Consider the following 20,447-nt stretch of genomic DNA (forward strand, 5'->3'; position numbering starts at 1 on the left):
TAAAAGTTTTGATAGACTTGTACCAAAAATTTGTTTCTCATTTATTTATTACTTAACAGGTTTTGTGTCATTTATTTGAAGACTAGTTAAGACAATGAATTACCACTAAACTTCAACCAATAATAGGCTAAACAGAACAAATGTTTCAGAAAAATTTTTGTTAACACTATCCTCCCTAAAAAAAGAAAAAGTTTAAAATTGTTATAGAAAGAACATCCCATTTTCATTTTACAAACAAATAAAGATTCCAGCCATAAATACTTGGCTTGCATTCCAAGTACTGATTCAACATCTGACCCTTAAAAACACCTAATTTACTTACAAAATTACTAAAGCACCGGAACTTCTTAACATCTTACCATTAAAAGCACCTAACTTACTTATTAAAGCACTGGAACTTCGCATTTTAAAGCACATACCAACATTATATTTCATAAATTTGGCAAGAATTGTTGAATAGCTCTTTTATGCTCCAAAGGCAAAGTTGGGAATGTTCCAAAAGATAAATAAAAATAAAAATTAAAAGGTCACATCAGAGAATAACAAAGTAGTCAAATTTTGGTGTTCATTACATAATTTTCCGATAAATTATGCAAGAATCAACATAATTATAAATCATGGTATTCCGTACCCTAGTTCGACATCCAAATTACACTCTTCAAAGCCTTCTTTTAACAAGTCTCTTCTTGCTATTTCAAGATTTACTTCTGCTTCAATCATCTTTGTTCTCAAAGTCTTTGTTTCGATCTCTAATGTACTCAAATTCTCCTTCAACCTTTCAATCTCCAGAACTCTCTCAACATGAGTTTTCATGCCTAAGGCAGATTGAACATGAGGTTTCAGCCACACCAAATCAAATCCAAATGTCTCAAGTTCCTCCCATAAAGTTTGGAGATGATTACAAGATTCATCATCCATGTCTCTCACCTTTTTAGTCTTCAGAAAATGAAGAACCCTACCCAAAGCTGTAAAACCCCATTCACTAAATCTCTGACTTCTCTTCTTCATGCTGTGAATAAGTAATGGATGGCGTGAACAAACTTCTTCAAGTAGAGGAACAAAAATTTTGTCTAGTTTTCCTATGCCCTTAAAATCCACCACTTCACCAAACGAGGTTGATTGATGAACCAGTTTCTCATGCTCCGGCTTATGAATCAACATGTCAACCTCAATTATACAAGTATCATTCACGATGAACCCACCACTAGAGCCACTAAGTTCATCCAAACGTATGAATGATGCGTAACCACAAGACCTTGCTTTCGAATTGAACGTGTGGCTAGTTTCTGACAAATTCATACACCAAGAGTTTCAGTTGTGTAGAAAAGGTAAATCAATGGTCATTAGAAGCTAAATAATCTGATTCTTCCAGAAAGTTAAAACTGGTCCAACTAGGGATAGTTTGTATATGAAATTGCTACCAGAAAACTAGTTTCATTCACCTAACAAAATAATATCCCTATATCAATAGGGGGATAACTGTGAAAAATACCTTTTATTTTATTGTTTTCGTGGTCGAACTGATTAATGAGAATGAGTTTGAAATTTGCAAATTTTTCCCATCCATGAGGCAAAGTAGCAACACCACCACCATTCAAATAAATTGACAAACACTTCATCACTTTCTTCCCTTTTGGATATATATAAAGCCTCCTAAAAATAAAGTGAAAAAACTTAATGAGAAAAACAGATGAAATGATAGGAGAGAGCAACATGAACAGTAGAGAGGAATTGAATGAAGCACCATGTGTGGCCATTGAGAGAAAACGTATCCGAGTACAATTTCTCGGACTCTAACGTGGAGAAGTTCCTGATTGTCCACGTGAATTTCCCAAACATTTGAATCTTTGTATTCGGATTCGCCATTTCACTAACTTCAAAGTGAGTGTCACGTATGAATATCAGAATACACAATGAACTCACATAAAAAACAAAAATGTGACATAATACTAATAATTAATATTTGTTCAAGAAAGGTAATTAATGATTGTTTGAAAAACATAGATGGCTACATCATGAAAGAAAGAGAAGCAAAATTTGAATAGCAGAAAACCATATTTTGTTATGTATCAGAATGTGAATTTAGGGAAATTAAAAAACTATTGGCAGCTTCAATAACAGTAACAATGGAGCCTCAAAGATAGCTCTAAAATGGAGAAGTATAGATATAAAAAGGTATATATATAACACGACTAAAATGAGTGGCACAAACAAACCACACACACCAACAATAGGAACTTCTAATGAACAAGAGAGATTGTGACAGCAGGAGAGCCAGTGAAAGGAGGTATATATAGAAAAGTAAATGCTGCAGGTTTTAGGAATTTATTAAAAAATGTATATTCTTAAATTAAAAGAAGTTGTTCGTATAAACAATTTATATGAATAATAACTCCTTCTACTTTTTAGCAATTTATGTGTATGAAATTTTAAATAATAATTTTATTGTTAGGCAATTCTTATGAAGTTCTGGTAGAAACAGTTTATTGGTTTGCCTCTTGAGAAAGTTTTGGAAGTTGTTTTTTTCTGTTTTCGAATATTCTCAACCAGAGGATAATTCTAAAAGTCACAAATTTTAATAACTCTTCATAATGTACTATTTAAAAATAACAAGAGACATTTAATAAAAGGCTGCAGATTTTATTGGTTTCTACCAAAACATATGCAGATTTTAAAAGAATTTCAGTGTAGATATGTTGTGCAGATTTTATTGGTTTTTACCTAAATATGTTGTGTAAGCAGATTTTATTAATTTTCCCCTATTTTTTTAAGTTGAACCTGTCATTATATCTCTCTTACTTTATTTTGTAGACAATTTATCGATTATCAATATTATTCGCAAGAGATTGAACATAACATGGCATATATAACAGCACAAAATGAGTGTCACAAACCCACCCTTTACACCAACAATAGGAACGTCCAAAGAATAAGAGAGATTGTGGTGTGGCAACATGGGACCTAGAGAACGTTAATATCTCACGAGATATTGTTAATATCGTATGAAGTGAAGGTTAATATCTTATGAGATATGATTAATATCTTCATAGATATGGAAAATATTTACTTTTAGTGCTGGTTCAGAATTCGGTTTCCTTCTTTAGCTTAATCTTTTTGTGTTTAGTACTTGATCTTTTATTTTTAGAAGAGTTTTTTTGACTGCTCAACTTCATGAATTTGTGTTTCAAGTAGATCTTCTTGCAGAAAAGATTTCTTTACAAGACTCAATTCCATTTGTTATATCACTTAGCCAAAATGTCAAAATATGATGTCGTGTCTTTTCTACTCCACTAACTCATATCTTCCATAATTGTGGTTCAACTATATACTTTCTTTCATTTTTACTATTCTATACATAAATAGAATTATTTTATGTGTCAATTTCAAATAAAGATTATACTTATTCTTACATTTATCGGTGTTAGTTATCTTTAACCAATGTCTACATTGGTTAACAGGACTCACATTCTTTATATTTAATATAAATACCTTTAAGTCTAAAAAATATGAAAAAGGAATCACAAATAATTGAAATAAAAAAAAAAGATTTATAAACGAATGTAAATTAATATACATTACTTTTTTTATCATCATCGAAAAATACAATGATTTAAAAATTAACATTATCTAAAAAACAAATTAAATAGTTAATAAATTAAATTTACTAAATTATCGTTTCAATTCAAATGAAATTAAGAAATTAATTAAAAACATTGGTCTAATAGTTATCGTTTCAATACCTGTGGGTTTTAAAACTTTCTTGAACTTTTAAACTTCTCAAAAATTGATTTAAAAGGCAAAAGTCTTTTAAATGTCTTTATTCTTTTTAAACCTAATATAAGGTAATAAGATTTTAAAATTCAGGGATACAAAGCCCTTTGTTTTAATGACTAACACACATTTACGAAAACCATTTTAGATATATTTCATCATTTGCAATATGGAACAATATTCAATTAACATACACACTGAGTATTTAGGTTACAATTAATAAAAGTAGTGGCAAACATACATGTTAATGAAGATTAGTGATAGTAAAGGTCGAAGTTTATGAACAACACAGAACATAGAATGCATCATAAAATAAACCCCTAAATACCGATATTCATTTGTTTATATTTAATTCCAAATTTGAGTTTTAACTAGAAGACTAAAAAGGTTGAATTTGGATTCTTTACTGAATTTTTTTGTGTTATTTGTCTACTGTGTTTGTATAATACACTGGTTACCATAATTATTACTTAAGATTTTAAAATCTATTAAAAAGATATTTAAAATATCAACACAATATATTTTTAATGCTCGAGAACAACACCAAAAAAATCAGTAGATGATCTAGATTCAAAAAAGTTAACACCCAAAACTACAAATGCATTTATAGACTAAATTATTCAAGGGTTGAAGCCTTAAGCAAAATCATAAATCATGATTTTCCATATCCCATTTCAGCATCCAAATCACATTCTTCGAATCCCTTTTTTGCTTTCTCAAGATCTCTTTTTGTTTTTTCAAGTTTTATCTCTGCATCAATCATCTTTGTCCTCGAAGCCTTTGTTCTCTCCTCCAAAGTAGTCACATTCTCCTTTAAAGTATTCACATTCTTCTTCAAAACATTCACACTCTCTTCCAACTTTTTCACCTCAAGAACTTTCTCAACACGATTTTTCATGCCTAAGGCATATTCAACATGAGGTTTTAGCCATGCCAAATCAAATCCAAATGCCTCAAGTTCCTCCCACAAAGCTTGCAGATGATTGCAAGTATCATCATCCATGTCTCGCACCTTTTTGGTGTTCAGAAAATGAAGAACTCTACCCAAAGCTGTGAAACCCCATTCACTAAATCTTCGACTTTTCCTCTTCTTTATATCAATAAGTGAGGGATATCGTGAACAAGCTTGTTCGAGAAGAGGAACAAAATCTTTCTCTACTTTTCCTATGTCCCTGAAATCCACCACCTCACCAAATGATGAGGTTGAGATCATTTCCTCGGGTGAAACATTCTCAATGCTTTCGACAACCTTATCATCATCGATTTTCCTTCCTGATTCATCAACTTGCATATGAACTTCGATTATACAAACGCCATTCACGATGAACCCATAACGATCACCCAAAGATATATGTGATGTGAAACCATCTTGTCCTAAATTGAAGGTGTGACCGGTCTCTGACAAATTCATATATATGTAAAGTAAAAAGGTTGGATTTTGAAGTATCAAGGAAACAACAATGATACCAAAACTTACATTTTTTATTTTTTGACGTGATTTAGTGTAGATAATTGATTAATAAATCATTATCTTTTCTTTTTAAATAATCAATGATTCAGATTAAATCACCTTAGAAAATGAAGGAAGAGAGTAAAGAAATAGAAGTGTGAAATATATACCATTTATTATGTTTTTTGTGTGGTCGAGCTGATTAACGAGAATGAATTTGAAATTTGCAAATTTTTGCCATCCTTGAGGCATAAGAGCAGCACCAGGATATTCCAAATAAATAGACAAATAGTTACCTTCATCCCCTTTTGGAAAGATAAGAATCTTCCTAAACACAGAGTTAGAAAACTGAATGAGAAAAACAAATGAAAAATCATCTGAAACAGAAAAATGTATAATAATTGAATGAAGGAAGCACCATGTATGGCAATCAAGAGAAAACTTTTTCCAGTATATTTTGGAGTCTAACAAGGAGAAGTTGGTGATGGTCCATGTAAACTTCTCAAACACTTCCTTTGATTTCTTATTTCCCATTTCAGTAATTTCTAAGCTTCAATCGTAGCACTCACCAAACAAACAATATTTGATTTTCATGGAGGAAGATCAAACCAATAATTATGGAGGACAAATAAAATTCTCATGAACTTTCGCCATGCTGGTAGAAACAGTTTATTGAATTGCGAATTCATAACAATTTTGAAAGTTGTTTTATATTATTAAATCAATTTAAATACCTTCAAAATATTAAAAATATCTTTATGATATTTACGTAACTAATTATTATATTATATTATATATTCAAGATATTAAGATATAATAATTACACCATCAAAATATTATTAATTTTTTTTAAATAGTTATATAATATTTTATAATATCATAAATTTATTATTATATTTTATTAAATATTGAAAATGTTATTATATAATAATTGGTTATTTAATATCCAAAAAATATAATACATGTAAATTATTAAAATTTTATGATCTAGTAAAACCTACACTTGCCACAGGAGTACACACTAAGTACTAGATAACCAAGACTCAATCTATATTTTTTGGTGTACACTTTTTTTTCTATGTTTACCTTTTATTTTACTAATTTTAATCTTTCTTTTTTTTAATTTAACAGTTTTTTTAAAATTCAATCCTTATTTAAATTTAATTATTTTTAAACAAAATAAACCGCATTCTAAATTGCTTTTAGTTTTTTTAATTTGTTTATGATTTTTTCTTAATTTATTTTCAAAATTATTTTAATTTTTTAAATTATAAATAATTAAGCTACGAAATTATGAACAAAAATAAAATATAAATTATAAATTAAGTAAAAAAATTAAAAACATGTAAAATTAAATACATAACAGAATTTAAAATTTAGTTAAGAAAATTATCAAATTTCTAAAATTTGTTAAAGTAATTACGGATTTTGAGATTCAGTTAAAGAAAAATATCAAATTTCAAAAAATTCAGTTACAAGAATTATCTAATTTTAAAATTCAATTTAAATAATTACCAGATTTTGTATCTTAAATAAATTTGGCTTAAAAGATAATATATTATCTCTTTAATAAAAGTAATAAATATTAAAAATAAAAAATAAAAGTGACATCGCGCCAGGTAGGGGTCGAACCTACGACTTTCTGCTTAGGAAACAGACGCTCTATCCACTGAGCTACAGGCGCTTACATGATGTAAGCATTTGGTCACATTTATCGAGATTAAAATGTAGAAACAAAAGAACTAATTAATAACTTCAATTTAATTAATTATTGAATTAATATTTGTAAAAATGAATTATAAGATTAATTTATATTTCCGATTGATGAATGAAAGAGCATGAGACACTCGTATTGTGAATCTTATCACAACTTGTTTACACCAAATTGTAGTAAATATTATCCTTTAACATATGACATATTTATTTACACATTTTCAAGTAGCAAACACATACCTTGGTTTCAAAGAGTTCTTATTTAAACAAAAACACCAATGTTAACATATTTTTTATTGAAAATTAAATACTTTTAACCGAGTTAAAGATGAGATAGAACCTTTAAATTTTATAAACTAAATTATAAAAATCAATAAAAAAAATAACCTTACACGTTTGGAATATAATCAATTTAAAATCACAATTTTATAATTATGAAATTTAAAATAAATAATAAAATTATAATTGTCCAAGGATTTGATGTAAGAATTTTTTTTTTCACTCTAAAACAACAACAAAATCCATTTGGTTAAATAAAATTATTATTTGAGAAAATTTGTATAAATGTTATGGATATAAAAAGTAATATCTTTATTATATTGAAAATTTTATTAAAGCTTAATTATGTTTCGAGTTCCTAATAAATTTAAAAAATTTCAATTAAGTCTCTAATAATAAGTCATGCAAAATTATTGATAGAACAAATTAACATTAAAGGGAGATTGAACAGAACCTTAAACTCTTTATATTTGATTATGCACTAATAGATTATTTAGTTCACAGGGATTAAATACACACAAAATTTTATACTAGTTCACTTAAATTCACAAACTATATCCAATTTTTTCATAAATTTATAACTTAAGAGGATTCATTAATCAATAAATAATTACAACCAATACATCAATCATTCTAGGTTATATCAGTTACACAAAGATCCCCAAGTTATCACCACTTATTTGGTTTCAAAGGCTTAGAATCTCCAAATCACAACAAAATTTACACATTAAATTTATCAAAAATATTAGTTCAAGGGTTAGTTTCGTCAAATTGTATACATGAAACAAATATATTTAAAACTTATTAATTCTTCTTTGAGAGGTAATTTTACCTCAAGTGTTCAAAAATGTTACATAACAAAAGTCTTTCAATAATAACTTAAAAGCTGGAAGATGTATCACAAATTCACACATCATTAAGGATATCATTATGTGATAGGTTACAACAATTTTCAATTATTATGCACATTGTCAATGTCCACAATCATATTCAAATATTTACCTCTAAACATTATGATAATGCATATACAATGAACTTTTTAACAAATTTATTGTCCTCCATATCCTAACCCATCATCCAAATCACATTCTACAAAGGCTTCAGATATTTTAGTCAATTCTCTTCTTGTTATTTCAAGATTCACCTTTGTTTCTATAATTTTTTCCTTGAGCATCTTTATTTCCTTCTCTAAAACACAAATCTTCTCCTTCTTCTTTTTCACTTGAACACTTCTCTCCACGTAGTTTTTCATGCCCAAGGCTGATTGAACATGGGGTTCCAACCAAGTCAAATCAAATTTGAATGTCTCAAGTTCCTCCCATAAATTTTGAAGATGATTACATGCATCTTCGTTCATATCTTTCACCTTTTTAGTCTTCAGAAAATGTAGAACTCTACCCAAAGCTGTGAATGCCCATTCAACATACATAAGGGTTCTCTTCTTTTGACTATTAATAAGCAAAGGATGTTGTGCACAAACTTCTTCTAACAGTGGAATAAAATCTTGTTCGATGTCCTTTAAACCCACTAGCTCAACAAATGTTGTGAACGTTTCCTGAGGTAAAGGTTTATCAATATGTTTGGTAGGTTTATCCTTGATCTTATTGTGTGCTTGATCTACTTGATTCTGCTCTTTTAACTTGCTAACCAAAATCTCAGCTTCAACTATGCAAGTATCGTTTACAATAAATCCATTGTTAGGGTTATGAAGTTCATATAAAGGTATGAATTGTAAGAAACCCCAATCAATCTCTTTGGCACTGAATAGGTGTTCAGTTTCTGGAAAAAAAAAATCATATATCAAAAGTCGCTCGATCACTACATAGAGAAGGATTTATGTGCATTAAACAAGAACGGAACTCACAAATAAAAAGGAATTGTAGAGAAAAAAGGGTAAACCACCTAATTTGAAATTTGGAAACTTCGTGCTACTAAGTTTCTCCTCTTAATTTGATTTGAGCACAAAAACTTTGATGTATACCCTTTGTTACACACATACATAGGTAGGGGTGTCAAAACTAGGGGTGACAAAACGGACCAGTTCGACCCGTTTTGGCCTGGACCTGCCTGTGGTTGGCCAAAAACAGGCCGGGTCGGGCTGGCCTGTCTTTTTTTTTTTTAACTTTTTTAACTTTTTATAATTTTTTGTTTATAAATCTATTATATATATATATATATATATATATATATATATATATATATATAAATTTATTTATATAATATAAAAAGTATTATTTTTAATTTTAAACATAAAAATTAAAAAAATGGGTTGGCGGGCTGGCTCATTTTGGCCCGCTAAACTGGCGGGCTAAGCGGGTCAGGTTACCGCGGGTTGGCGGACTGAAATTTTCAACCCAGTCCATCCTTTTTTTGGCGGACCTAGCCTATTTTGACATCCCTAGTCAAAACGGGTCAGATTGGACTGACCCGTCACCAATAAACGAATTGGATATTGCAACCCCTATGCCACTTTTTTTTTATATTTTAAATTTTCTTTTAACTTTTTAAAAATTTTGTTTATAAATTATGTATATATATTTATTTATATAATATAAAAAAGTATTATTTTTTAATTATTTTTAATTTTAAACATAAATAAATAAAAGGTTGGCAAGTCAAGACGGACCCATTTTGGCCCGTCAAATAAGCAAATTAGGCGGGCTGGACTACAATAGATTGGTAAACTTAACTCGTCATTTTCTAGAGGGACTGAGAGACCTAATCCGCTTTAACATCTTATACATAAATTTGTATAACTTATAAGTATTGCATCTGTATTTTTGTACTTTTAGTTTTGAATGATGTATACTAAAATTAAAAACTATGTTAATCAGCTCTGCTAATAAAATCTATAAAATCCATTAACTAAACATCTTAGGCTCAAAATTACATATTTTAATAAAAGACCTATATAGATCATATATGATCTACAGATATCCACGGTGTAACAGAGTCTACTAATGAAAAAGCTTACCATTATAATTTATCGAAAAAATTATTAGAATGAGAAAATTTGAAAATAGTTATATATGATTGGGTAAGTCATTGTTGAGAACTCATTAAAAGAAATTATTAAATAATAATTAATTTAAAAACAAAAAATAATTAATCACTAAAATAACTAAATTAGAGACTATTTTATAAACTAAAATCTATTCATCTCTAAAATAATTTATATCAATAAAAAATTATAATTAATTTATAAATTTAAATTTAAATTGATTTCTAACATTAATTATACCAAGATTTTAACTACTTTCATTATTAGCTTCTAATACGCACTATATTTCAGTTTAAGAACATATTGTTATACTGAACTGTGAAAAGAGAGAAGAATGTACCCATTGTTTTACTCATTTTGTGGTTGATCTGGTTAATTAAAGTCAACTTGAAATTTGCAAACTTGTACCATGCCCCACCCAAATTTTCGACATTCCCACCACCATCTAAATAAATTGATAAGTAATCCACATTGTTTCCCCTCGGATAAATCAGAATCCTCCTGAAAACAAGTTATAAAATGCATTATTAAAATCATGTCAAATAATATATAATATATAATACACTGATTTGTTCGAAATAATTTAAGTGTGAGTCAAAGTTTCATATTAAATAAAATAAACAAAATTAAATATTATATAAAATCAAAAGCCCATAACATCATTATCTTAAAGTTTTGGGATTAAAATGATATTAAAAATCTTCAAACTCATAATATATAATATATGAAACATAACCTAACATAATTGAACCAAATTACCATAAATGGTCATCAAGGGAAAATTCTTCAGAGTATTCATTGCAGTCCAATTTAGAGAAGTCCTGAATCGTCCATGTAAACTTCTCAAACATCTTTTGCTTTGTGTTCTCATTCTCCATTTCAAAAGCTTCACAAATTCAACCTCAACTTTGAAAAAAAAGAATAATATTAAAGCATAAAAAAGCTAGTGATTTAACAAAAGGAAGAGTTTTCTATCATTGAAGGAAATATACCTTTGTGTGAGTGCGAGAAAAGGAAGGTATATACAAAATCAAGAGGGGTTAGGTTTTAGTAACGAAGCAAGAATTTTGTAATATTTTGTTAGGTATTAGTAATTAAAATTCTTAACTTGATACTTCTAAGGATTTTCTCACAAGTTTTGAACTTTTAGACCTAATAATATAAAGTTATTTTGAGAAATAATCCACGTAGACAAATATTAAGGACAGTGAAAGTGGGGTTTTGTCTGTTGTATTTTGAATAGTTTTTTTTTTAAGAAATATTACAAAATTGAAATTAAATTTGTTTCCATTTGTTGAAAGATTAAATATATTTTTTGTTTATTGGTATATTAAAACTATTTTTTGACTATCGATATATTAAACTGAATATAAATTTAAAGTAGCCAAAAACATGTTGGTTTTTACTCTCCCTGCATCTCTACAATTTTTTTCGCATATTCTCCAAATTTTTAAAATCATCATTTTACTCTAATATTTAGATTATATCTTCTGAAAATTTTCAGGAACAAGTCAGAAATGAATTTTCAGAATATATGAAATGCATTTAGAAACAAATATTTTGAAAAACTTTTCGTAATACATGTAATGCTTTTTAGAATGAGTTTTCTGAAATACCCACGTTAAATATATTTTAGTAAGAGCTTGTTTGGACGACTTTTTTTTACGTTCTTTTTCTTTTTTTCTCCTCTTCTACAACGATGACGGTAGTGTGATGTAATGATGAAGAGTATTTAGTCTTTTTCCTATAAATGGAAGGTGCAATTAGTAATTATGAGGATGCATTTAGTAATTGTGGGGGTGGAGAAAGTAGTAGCCGGACATGTATGGCAAAACGTTATCTATAACTATATAATGAGGATTAGAGAGTTATTAATGTTTATAATAATTGCTATAAATATTTATTGAAAGGAAAAAATTAATTATAGAAGGACGTATTTCATTCTTCTATTTTTTTATTTTATTTTGTAAATTTAAAATCAAGTTTCGTTAAGATTAATTATGCATTAACATTAATATTTTTTAACAAATACATAATGAAAACCATACACAATTTAATTAAATTAATTATTATTAAAAATTAATTTAAAAATAATAATTATATATTAATATTAATTTTCTTTTGAATAAATATAAAACAATTATTAAACAATAAAATGCGTATGTAATTATTAACAAAATATAAATAAAATTAATAGAATTCAAGTTGTTGTATTGAGTATAATTATTTTACGGTATAATTTTTTTTAATTTAATCACTAATTATATCTTTGCCTTTAGAAGCTCTATGTTCGGCTGCACATCATTAAATCTGCTTACTAAAAATGAGTTGCTTAATGTTGAATTCGATTGATTTCGTGAATATCAATTTTTTAATATAAAATCATGAATAATATACTTTTCAAACCAAACTCATTTTTCTCTAAGTTGAAAGTCAAAAATAAAAAATAAAAAAATACTAGAGTAACTAAAATATTCATTAAATTGTTTGTCATTAAAAACAATCAAAAGTGAAAAATTAATAAACTTTCAATGAAGCACTTCAACAATTTTATGAACAAAAAAACATAATCATATACAAATAAAACAGAAGACATAAATACTTGTTGTGTGTAATTCATTGAATCTTGAACCACTTATAACAGTAGAATCAGAACTCAAAATTATGAACATAAAAATAACTTAATTACAAAACAAACGATCTCTAGTGAGCAGAATTTTTAATATAAATTTTATGAAATAATGAATTTTAATCTTTCATAATTTTATAAGAGCAGTTTTTAAATTCATCTTATCTTTATCAAATCTCTAATACATATTTTCAAGTTAATATATATATATATATATATATATATATATATATTAAGGGTGAGATGAAATATAATAAATTTAACAAATAATAAAGGTTCTTATAAAAAATAGACTTTAACTCTATTTGATTTTATAAAATTAATTTATAAATAATGATAGAATCACATCCCAAAACAATTAAATAATTGAATAAGACGAGTCAAAGCCTAACATTTTCATATTCCTTTTATATTATTGACTATACAAATAGTTTGTACATACACACAACACAATTGTTGAATATCTAGAAAGTGAAGAAATAGATGCAAGATATTAAGAAACAAAGTATGAGAATAAATGGAGAAGTGATTAAAAGTTTTGATTGACTATATATGAACAAATTGATTATGAATATTAATTAAAGATGCATTAAGTTGCTTGCATAATTATTTTTGCTTTCTTTTGAATAAAAACAAACAACACATAAAACTCAATCAAATGCTTTTGGAGGCACTGTGGCTCCACAAACAGGACTTCATTGTTGAAAAGTGTTCAAAGTAAAAGAAAGCATAAAGAAAAAAGTAGTGTATTTCAGTGTAACTACCAAACTCAAACTTAGTTTAAAAACTTATCTATTTCGGTGAAGCGTAATTTTTACTACAGGTTTTTGTATTGTTTTCTATACTTTGTATTTTTTATTTATTTTTTTAATAAATATTTGTGTGATGATATATATTTTTTATTTTATTTTATTTTTTAATAAATATTTGTGTGATGGTAAATGATAGATGAATTTTGAAATGTGAATTTAGTCAAAATATCAAAATTCATAATAATGTGTATCAATAACATTATTTAGGAAAACTTAACAATACTGCTAAAGAATTCTATATCTAAGTATATAGAATATTAAATTAATAAAAATAATTATTTATAATTAAATATATTTTTGGTTACTTAATTTTATTATCAAGAGCTACAAATTTACATATAAATTCATTCATATTTTATATATATATATATATATATATATATATATATTCTTTATAAGAAAACTTTTTTTGTAGGTAAGTTTTTTAAACTTCAACCATTCATATTATTCAAAGATAGACATTCCCCTTTCAAACCTCGAAACACCGGCTTTTTTTTTTTTTGAGTATTTATGTTTGTTATTTTTTAATTTAAATCTTAAAAGTATCACTCTTTATGTTATTAAAATAAGGTTAAAAGTCTTTTTTTAGTTGTGTAAATTCAATTTTAATATATATTTTTTCAATCAATCCAACTTTAGTTAATTTTGTTCAATTTAAATTTTTTTTCTAATGTCTTTTAAATAATCAATAATGATGAACTGTGACCATCACGTGTCACTTCATAGTTTATTTATTTATTTTTTAATTTTTAATTCTTTCTATTTTTGAAAAAAGTGTTTACATGTAAATCTAGCAATGTATCACGTGTTAGAATCAATGATTTATATTCAAATTAGTCCTATTATTTTTGTTCAAAATTTAGTCACATTTTTTTTAAATGGAGTCATTTTGTCTCTTCTCAAATTGAGACCAAATTTTTAATTTTTATAAGAATGTTATATAAATTTTATATCAATGGTGTTACTCCTCCTTCTTACCATATTCGTTCTAATTTTAAACTAATTGTAACTCTAAACAAAAAATATGTAATAAAAATATTATTATAATATTTATATAAAAATTAAATTTGGGTTTCAATTTGGAGAGAGATAAAATTATTTCATTTTACAAAAATATGGGATTAAATTGAACAAAAATAACAAATATAAAGAACAAATTCAATATAAAATATTGACTCTTACATGTGCCACATGGTTGAATTTACATGTACACATTTTTCAAAAATTAAAAAAATTAAAAAAAGTTATTTAAAAGAAAATAAAAAAACAAAAAATAAGTAATGGTCATTATTCATTATCATTAATTTTAAACAACATTGCTAAAAAAAATAAATCGAACAAAATTAATAAAATTCGGAATTTGATTGAAAACAAAAAGTATTAAGACTGGATTGAGACAACTAAACAAATATAGGGAGCAAATGTATATTTTAATATGTAAATAATTACATAAATAATAATACCAATAAATATTTAATATTATTAAAATAATATAATGACTTCAAAATAAATAGTCAACTAATAGTTTTAAAAAATATTTTATTAAAATTTACCATTATTTTAGTATTTGTCTTCTACTTGTATTCGTTACAACTACTACCTTATTATGAATTGACTAATATGGTATATTGTTAAAAGGTTTTATATCTGAAAATGGTTGCAAATTAAAACTAGATATTGAGGAAAGAATATTATAAAGAGGCTTTTTTATGTCAAATATTTTTGACATTTTATATTAAGTAACGTTGTCACGTGGGTGGATATGGACAATATCAATTTATCATAGACCTACTTAGAACCGACATAAACTTTTATGTTTTCTTTTTTAATTTAATTAATTTAAACTTGAATCAAAATTTAAAATAAGAAACATATCAATATTAATTTACATATAATAACCATGTCGTTATGAAAATCATAGCCAAAATGGTACAATAAAATTTTGGCTGATACGAAACAAAACGGTAAACAACAATAAACTTTTGGTATAATTATTGATTTTCTCCTCCAATTTTTTTAATTTGTTTAATTTAGTCTCTAAATTTTTGAAAGATTTAATTTGATACTCTTATTTTTTAAAATTAATCAATTTAGTATCTCACATTATATTCCAGTTCACGTTGTTTGTATAATGATGAACACTGTACAACAAATTAAACAACTAATCTTAATACCATACTGAATACACATGATTAAGAAAACATAAAAAAAGAGACTAAAATAATGTTGACTACACCCAACAAACAAACAAACCCAATTAACAACTCTACTCACGTTTTTATGTTTTTATTTGATTGCACAGTGACACTCACCAGTGCACAAACGACGTTAACTGAAATATAACAGTAGGTACTAAATTGAATCACTTCAAAAAATAAGAATATCAAATTGCATCTTCCAAAAACTCAAGGACTAAATTGATCATTTCAAAAATTCGGAAACTAAATTAGACCAATTCAAAAAATTAAGGGACCAAATCAATAATTATACCTAAGACAAAATTATTGAAAACATTTATAAATTATTGTTATTAAAATCTTTAAAAACAATTACCATTAAATTTTATAGTAAAAATATAATCACCTACGATTAATGTATTTGGATTCACAAAATCCAATGTAAACAAAGAAAAGTCTTCAGCACCATGTAACACTCACAATTATCAATTTAGACCGCAAAAATAAGTTCCAAAACTTTCGCAAACACCACGTAGCAACAACATCATTATCTTCGATATCACCTAAAGAAACAAGAAGAAAATGCGAAGAGAAAAATAAAATAAAATGCTTCGAAATATTAGAGATCCAACATAAATAAATATTTTTATATAAAAAAATATTTCTGCATAATTTTTTCTCATCTTTCTTTTAATTTTTAATTTCGATATTTGTAAAAATGACCGAAAGACTACGGACTTTGAACTTTAATTTTTTTTGTTGGACATCACAGAACAAATTTTACTTTAACGTACTAATTTCTCAATGGTATTATTTAATAAAAAAGCAATTTTTAATTTTAACACTTTTAAAAATTAAGTAAAAATTATGTATTATTTCAAAAATACTAAGACTATTCAACCTGCGTCATCGAATGATTTTAGTAATGGACACGTGACCTTGTTGGTACTGTAACTTTGACACTCTCGTCGCCCTCCGACAAGTTTTTTTTTTTGGTTTGACATGATACTTTAACTCTGTGCTTATTTTGTTTTACATGGAAACTATACCAAAAACTCAGACTTTCTAAAGATAATTTTATTGTTGTTGATATTTGTTGAAAATTATAAAATAAAATATAAATATAAACAAGTATTTTGTAATTTTCAATAAACAAAATATAAAATGTAATAAAGATGAGTCAAGAGTCACATGGCTTCTGAAGTATCGGACCAACTTGTTCATGTGACAATGTCGAAACAGCCTCTTAAGTCATATATGACTTGTTCAAAAACAATTATCATATAAGTAAACAATACAAATTTTAAAAAATTACATATAAAAATTATTTTATAGATTAATTTATATACAAGATCATATTAATTTATAAAGGAATTAATTTTAGACTTATTTTTTTTCGTCCTAAATCTTTAAAAAATAACTCGTCTAAACATGGTACTAAATGTTTTTTGAATAATATAATTGAAAATTTAGTAAATATCATTTTACATGTAGTCCAAGTTATTAAATACTCTATTAAAATTATAAGAATTAAATTTTTTTTTCACTAAATATAATAGTTAAATGCATTAACTTTTACTAAACTTTAAAACTGTTTATGTACCTACTATATCACTGAGATTTCATTTAAAATTTTTGTTTAAAAAATATGATTTTATGCAAATAAAGTTATTATGCAAGTAAAAAAATAATTAAGTCAATCATTTTTCATTTAAAAATACTTTCTACATCGATTGCGAACTTAATATACGTATAAAAGGAGGACAAAAATAATGTACAGGTTACCTTTTAAAACTCTTTTTACTATAAATCATTAACATTGAATATGAATGTTATATGATGATTGTTTAATTGATATATTTGTATCTATGTCAATTTTAAAACCATCCAAAAAAAAATATTTAAATTATCATAAATAGCAAATTAACTATTATAAAAAAAATTATTTATTATGTGTTTTTCTATATCAGCAGGACAATAGTGTGTAATCCTAATCCTATATTGGTAACTTAAATGATATTCTATTTTATTCACATTGGAATAAACGTTATTCGTGGAAACTTTTTAAGTAAGTTTGACTAGATTTCAACATTCGAGGAAATGCTTTAAAATTTAAAACAATTAAAATAAGAAAACTAAGTTAAAATATAAGTTAATTATACTTGAGCTTAAATATAAATTTTCACATCAATGTGAATATAACTTTCCCTTGTCGCACAATGAAAATAAAAGTGACAAATCGCATGATAACGATTTTTCTGAAAATGAATGCCCAACAACATATTTTTAAAACTTATAACTAAAATGGAACAAAAAAAGTCATATTCGGGAAAATTATGTTTCAAAATCCATCAAATAAATTCAACGTATACGAAAAAAATTGTGACAAAAAATTAATTTCATGATTTTTTTTCTGTTATAATTATACTGAATAAGTTTAGTTATAAGGTTAGGTGGAAGATTTATTTCACATGTTCCTCCTTTAGACAAAAGAAGGAGACAAAAAGTAAATGAAGCAAGTGCATGGAAAATGGTATTTGTATAATGTTCAAAAAAGGACTTACTATTGACTCGTGATAAGGGTAGACACTTTTATTGTTGCATGAAACATATACATAATTTAATAACATTTTTATTCTTATAATACTTGAAGAATTAATTCGCACAATTCAAACTAAATAATATAATTTCGAATGTTGACAAAGAGTGTAGTTAGTATTTTTTTTTTCTTTTAAACATTTAAAGATGAATTTAATTACTAAGTTTAAAATTTCATATTACATAATTTTAAATGATGTTATATTACCAAAACCATTATAAATAAAACAAAATTATGGATTTCATCATATTTCTTTCCACCATATTAATGTTTTTTTTATTTAAAATATCTCAATATAAAGTTATCAAATCTTGTTAGAAGAGGAGTTTAAAGTCTAACTCAACCTCACAAAACTAATTTTAAAAGTAAGGTTTGCACTCCACTTATGTAGAATGAAATTGTTTTATCTTTAGTCAATGTGAGACTTCCGATAGACGTCCTCACTAAGATATAGACATCTCGTGTATGAGTCTAGAAATTGGTGATCCGTTAACGGTTTGATAGCGGATGGAACTGAATATCTAAGAAAATTCACTATGATAGACTCTAACTTGATTATGATACCATGTTAGAAATGAATTTTAAACTTAATTCAACAAAAAAAAAACTGGTTTGTAAGGTGAGGTTAGAAATTTCACTATAATAGATTTTTTTTTTTTAACATGTGAAGAATGCATATTTAATCTTTTCATCACATTAATCAAATTCACTATGAATATTATTTTTTTCACGTTTTGTTTACTTTTCTCCTTTTTGTCCAAATTCAAGGGACCTCGCATCTAGTTATTCTCTATTCTTTATTTTCGTCTCCATCAAAATCCAAAGAAAAAGATGTGAAATAAAAATCACTTGATTTGATATATAGGTGAAAGAGAAACGTACCAGTGAAATGTTGACTGAATCATATACAGAAAATGATTGGTGTGTTAGAATTTATGAGGGAGGAGTTCTAAACTAAGTTATAAACTTGCCTGCAGTTGAAATGTCAAGCACCTAAAATCTAATGGTCCAAAATCTTCCAATTATATTTTCTCAGTGTTTTCAATTTTATACTATTCAATACACATAATTTGTAACAGTACATGCTTTGACTTGGTTTTAATATTGCATAATGCTTAAGCCACACTCATAATTAACTTAATAAACCTTTTCTTGAGATCAGATTATGACTTCCCTGAAAGCAATTGAACTGGTTTTTAATAACATTATATGCATACTCTCTACCATGATTCATTGTGACAGATATAAAACTATGATCAAGTATTTTTAAAGGGAGAGAGATAAGCGTTGGAAGACGATTGTTGTAAGCAACATCTCTAGTAGTTCGGATTCTATACTGACTTTTTTTCTTTTAATTTTTTGTTGAGCCTTCAAAAATAGGGATAACAGTGTGTGGTCCGCTAGGTTGCAAAAAAAAGTATGGATTCTCTTTTATAGATTCAACCTAAAGCGGGCGGATAAATTCGGATAAATTGTGAACTATTTTAAGAGAGGATTACCGGAACATACAACATCAATAAGATATGAGTTTAACTTGTTAGAAAAATGATTATTCAAATATTACCATTAATGATAAAAATATAAAATAATATAATAAAAATTATTAAAATAATAATAATACTAAGACATATATATAAATCAACGAATATTAATCAGAAATCCAACAATTATAATAACAATAAGAGAAAAAAAAAACAAGGAAAGGATAGAAAAAGTTTAGGTTGAGGTACACATGATGCTATCTTTAAAAAGAAAACGTCTCCACTGCACAAGGTAATACAAATACACAATACACAATCATATGTGTTTCAAATTATATGCATTTCTCTCCCAAGATATAACAACCCATCAAATCGATCAAGTGTAGCGAAGGATCTCCGAACCTTATGAACATCAATGTCTTAAAGATAATATAAAGAAGAAAAGAAGAACACTTTGGAGAGAACTCTAGTGTTTGTGGTTGTTTTGTTGTGTCATTCCCATGCACCTAGGTGGTATTTATAGGGAGCAAAAATA

The 20,447-nt window shown here is 26.2% G+C and overlaps 3 protein-coding genes and 1 non-coding gene across 4 annotated transcripts; all 4 read right to left on the reverse strand.

Annotated features, from left to right (window-relative positions):
- Positions 1 to 615: 615 nt before the first annotated feature.
- On the reverse strand, positions 616 to 1,866 carry LOC114189993 (protein RESTRICTED TEV MOVEMENT 3-like). The gene is made up of 3 exons (XM_028078727.1): positions 1,745 to 1,866; positions 1,493 to 1,653; positions 616 to 1,286 (listed from the first exon to the last, which is right to left on the reverse strand). The coding sequence occupies exons 1-3, from the start codon at positions 1,864 to 1,866 to the stop codon at positions 616 to 618; spliced, it is 954 nt and encodes a 317-aa protein (XP_027934528.1).
- Positions 1,867 to 4,307: 2,441 nt separating this feature from the next.
- LOC114189995 (TRAF-like family protein) lies at positions 4,308 to 5,182 on the reverse strand. The gene has a single exon (XM_028078731.2). It carries the CDS (start codon positions 5,180 to 5,182, stop codon positions 4,424 to 4,426), a length of 759 nt encoding a protein of 252 aa, XP_027934532.2. The 3' UTR covers positions 4,308 to 4,423.
- Positions 5,183 to 6,832: 1,650 nt separating this feature from the next.
- On the reverse strand, positions 6,833 to 6,905 carry TRNAR-CCU (transfer RNA arginine (anticodon CCU)). The gene has a single exon. It is a non-coding gene; the product is annotated as a tRNA-Arg (tRNA).
- A 1,205-nt stretch (positions 6,906 to 8,110) lies between these two features.
- LOC114192505 (MATH domain and coiled-coil domain-containing protein At3g58210-like) lies at positions 8,111 to 11,152 on the reverse strand. The gene is made up of 3 exons (XM_028082245.2): positions 10,974 to 11,152; positions 10,555 to 10,715; positions 8,111 to 8,992 (listed from the first exon to the last, which is right to left on the reverse strand). Exons 1-3 carry the CDS (start codon positions 11,090 to 11,092, stop codon positions 8,262 to 8,264), a joined length of 1,011 nt encoding a protein of 336 aa, XP_027938046.2. The 5' UTR covers positions 11,093 to 11,152; the 3' UTR covers positions 8,111 to 8,261.
- Between the last annotated feature and the right edge of the window lie 9,295 nt (positions 11,153 to 20,447).

This window comes from Vigna unguiculata, chromosome 7 (genome assembly GCF_037176805.1).
Source record: "Vigna unguiculata cultivar grain cowpea cultivar isolate G323 ecotype 2 chromosome 7, ASM3717680v1, whole genome shotgun sequence".
Taxonomy (NCBI): Eukaryota; Viridiplantae; Streptophyta; class Magnoliopsida; order Fabales; family Fabaceae; genus Vigna; species Vigna unguiculata.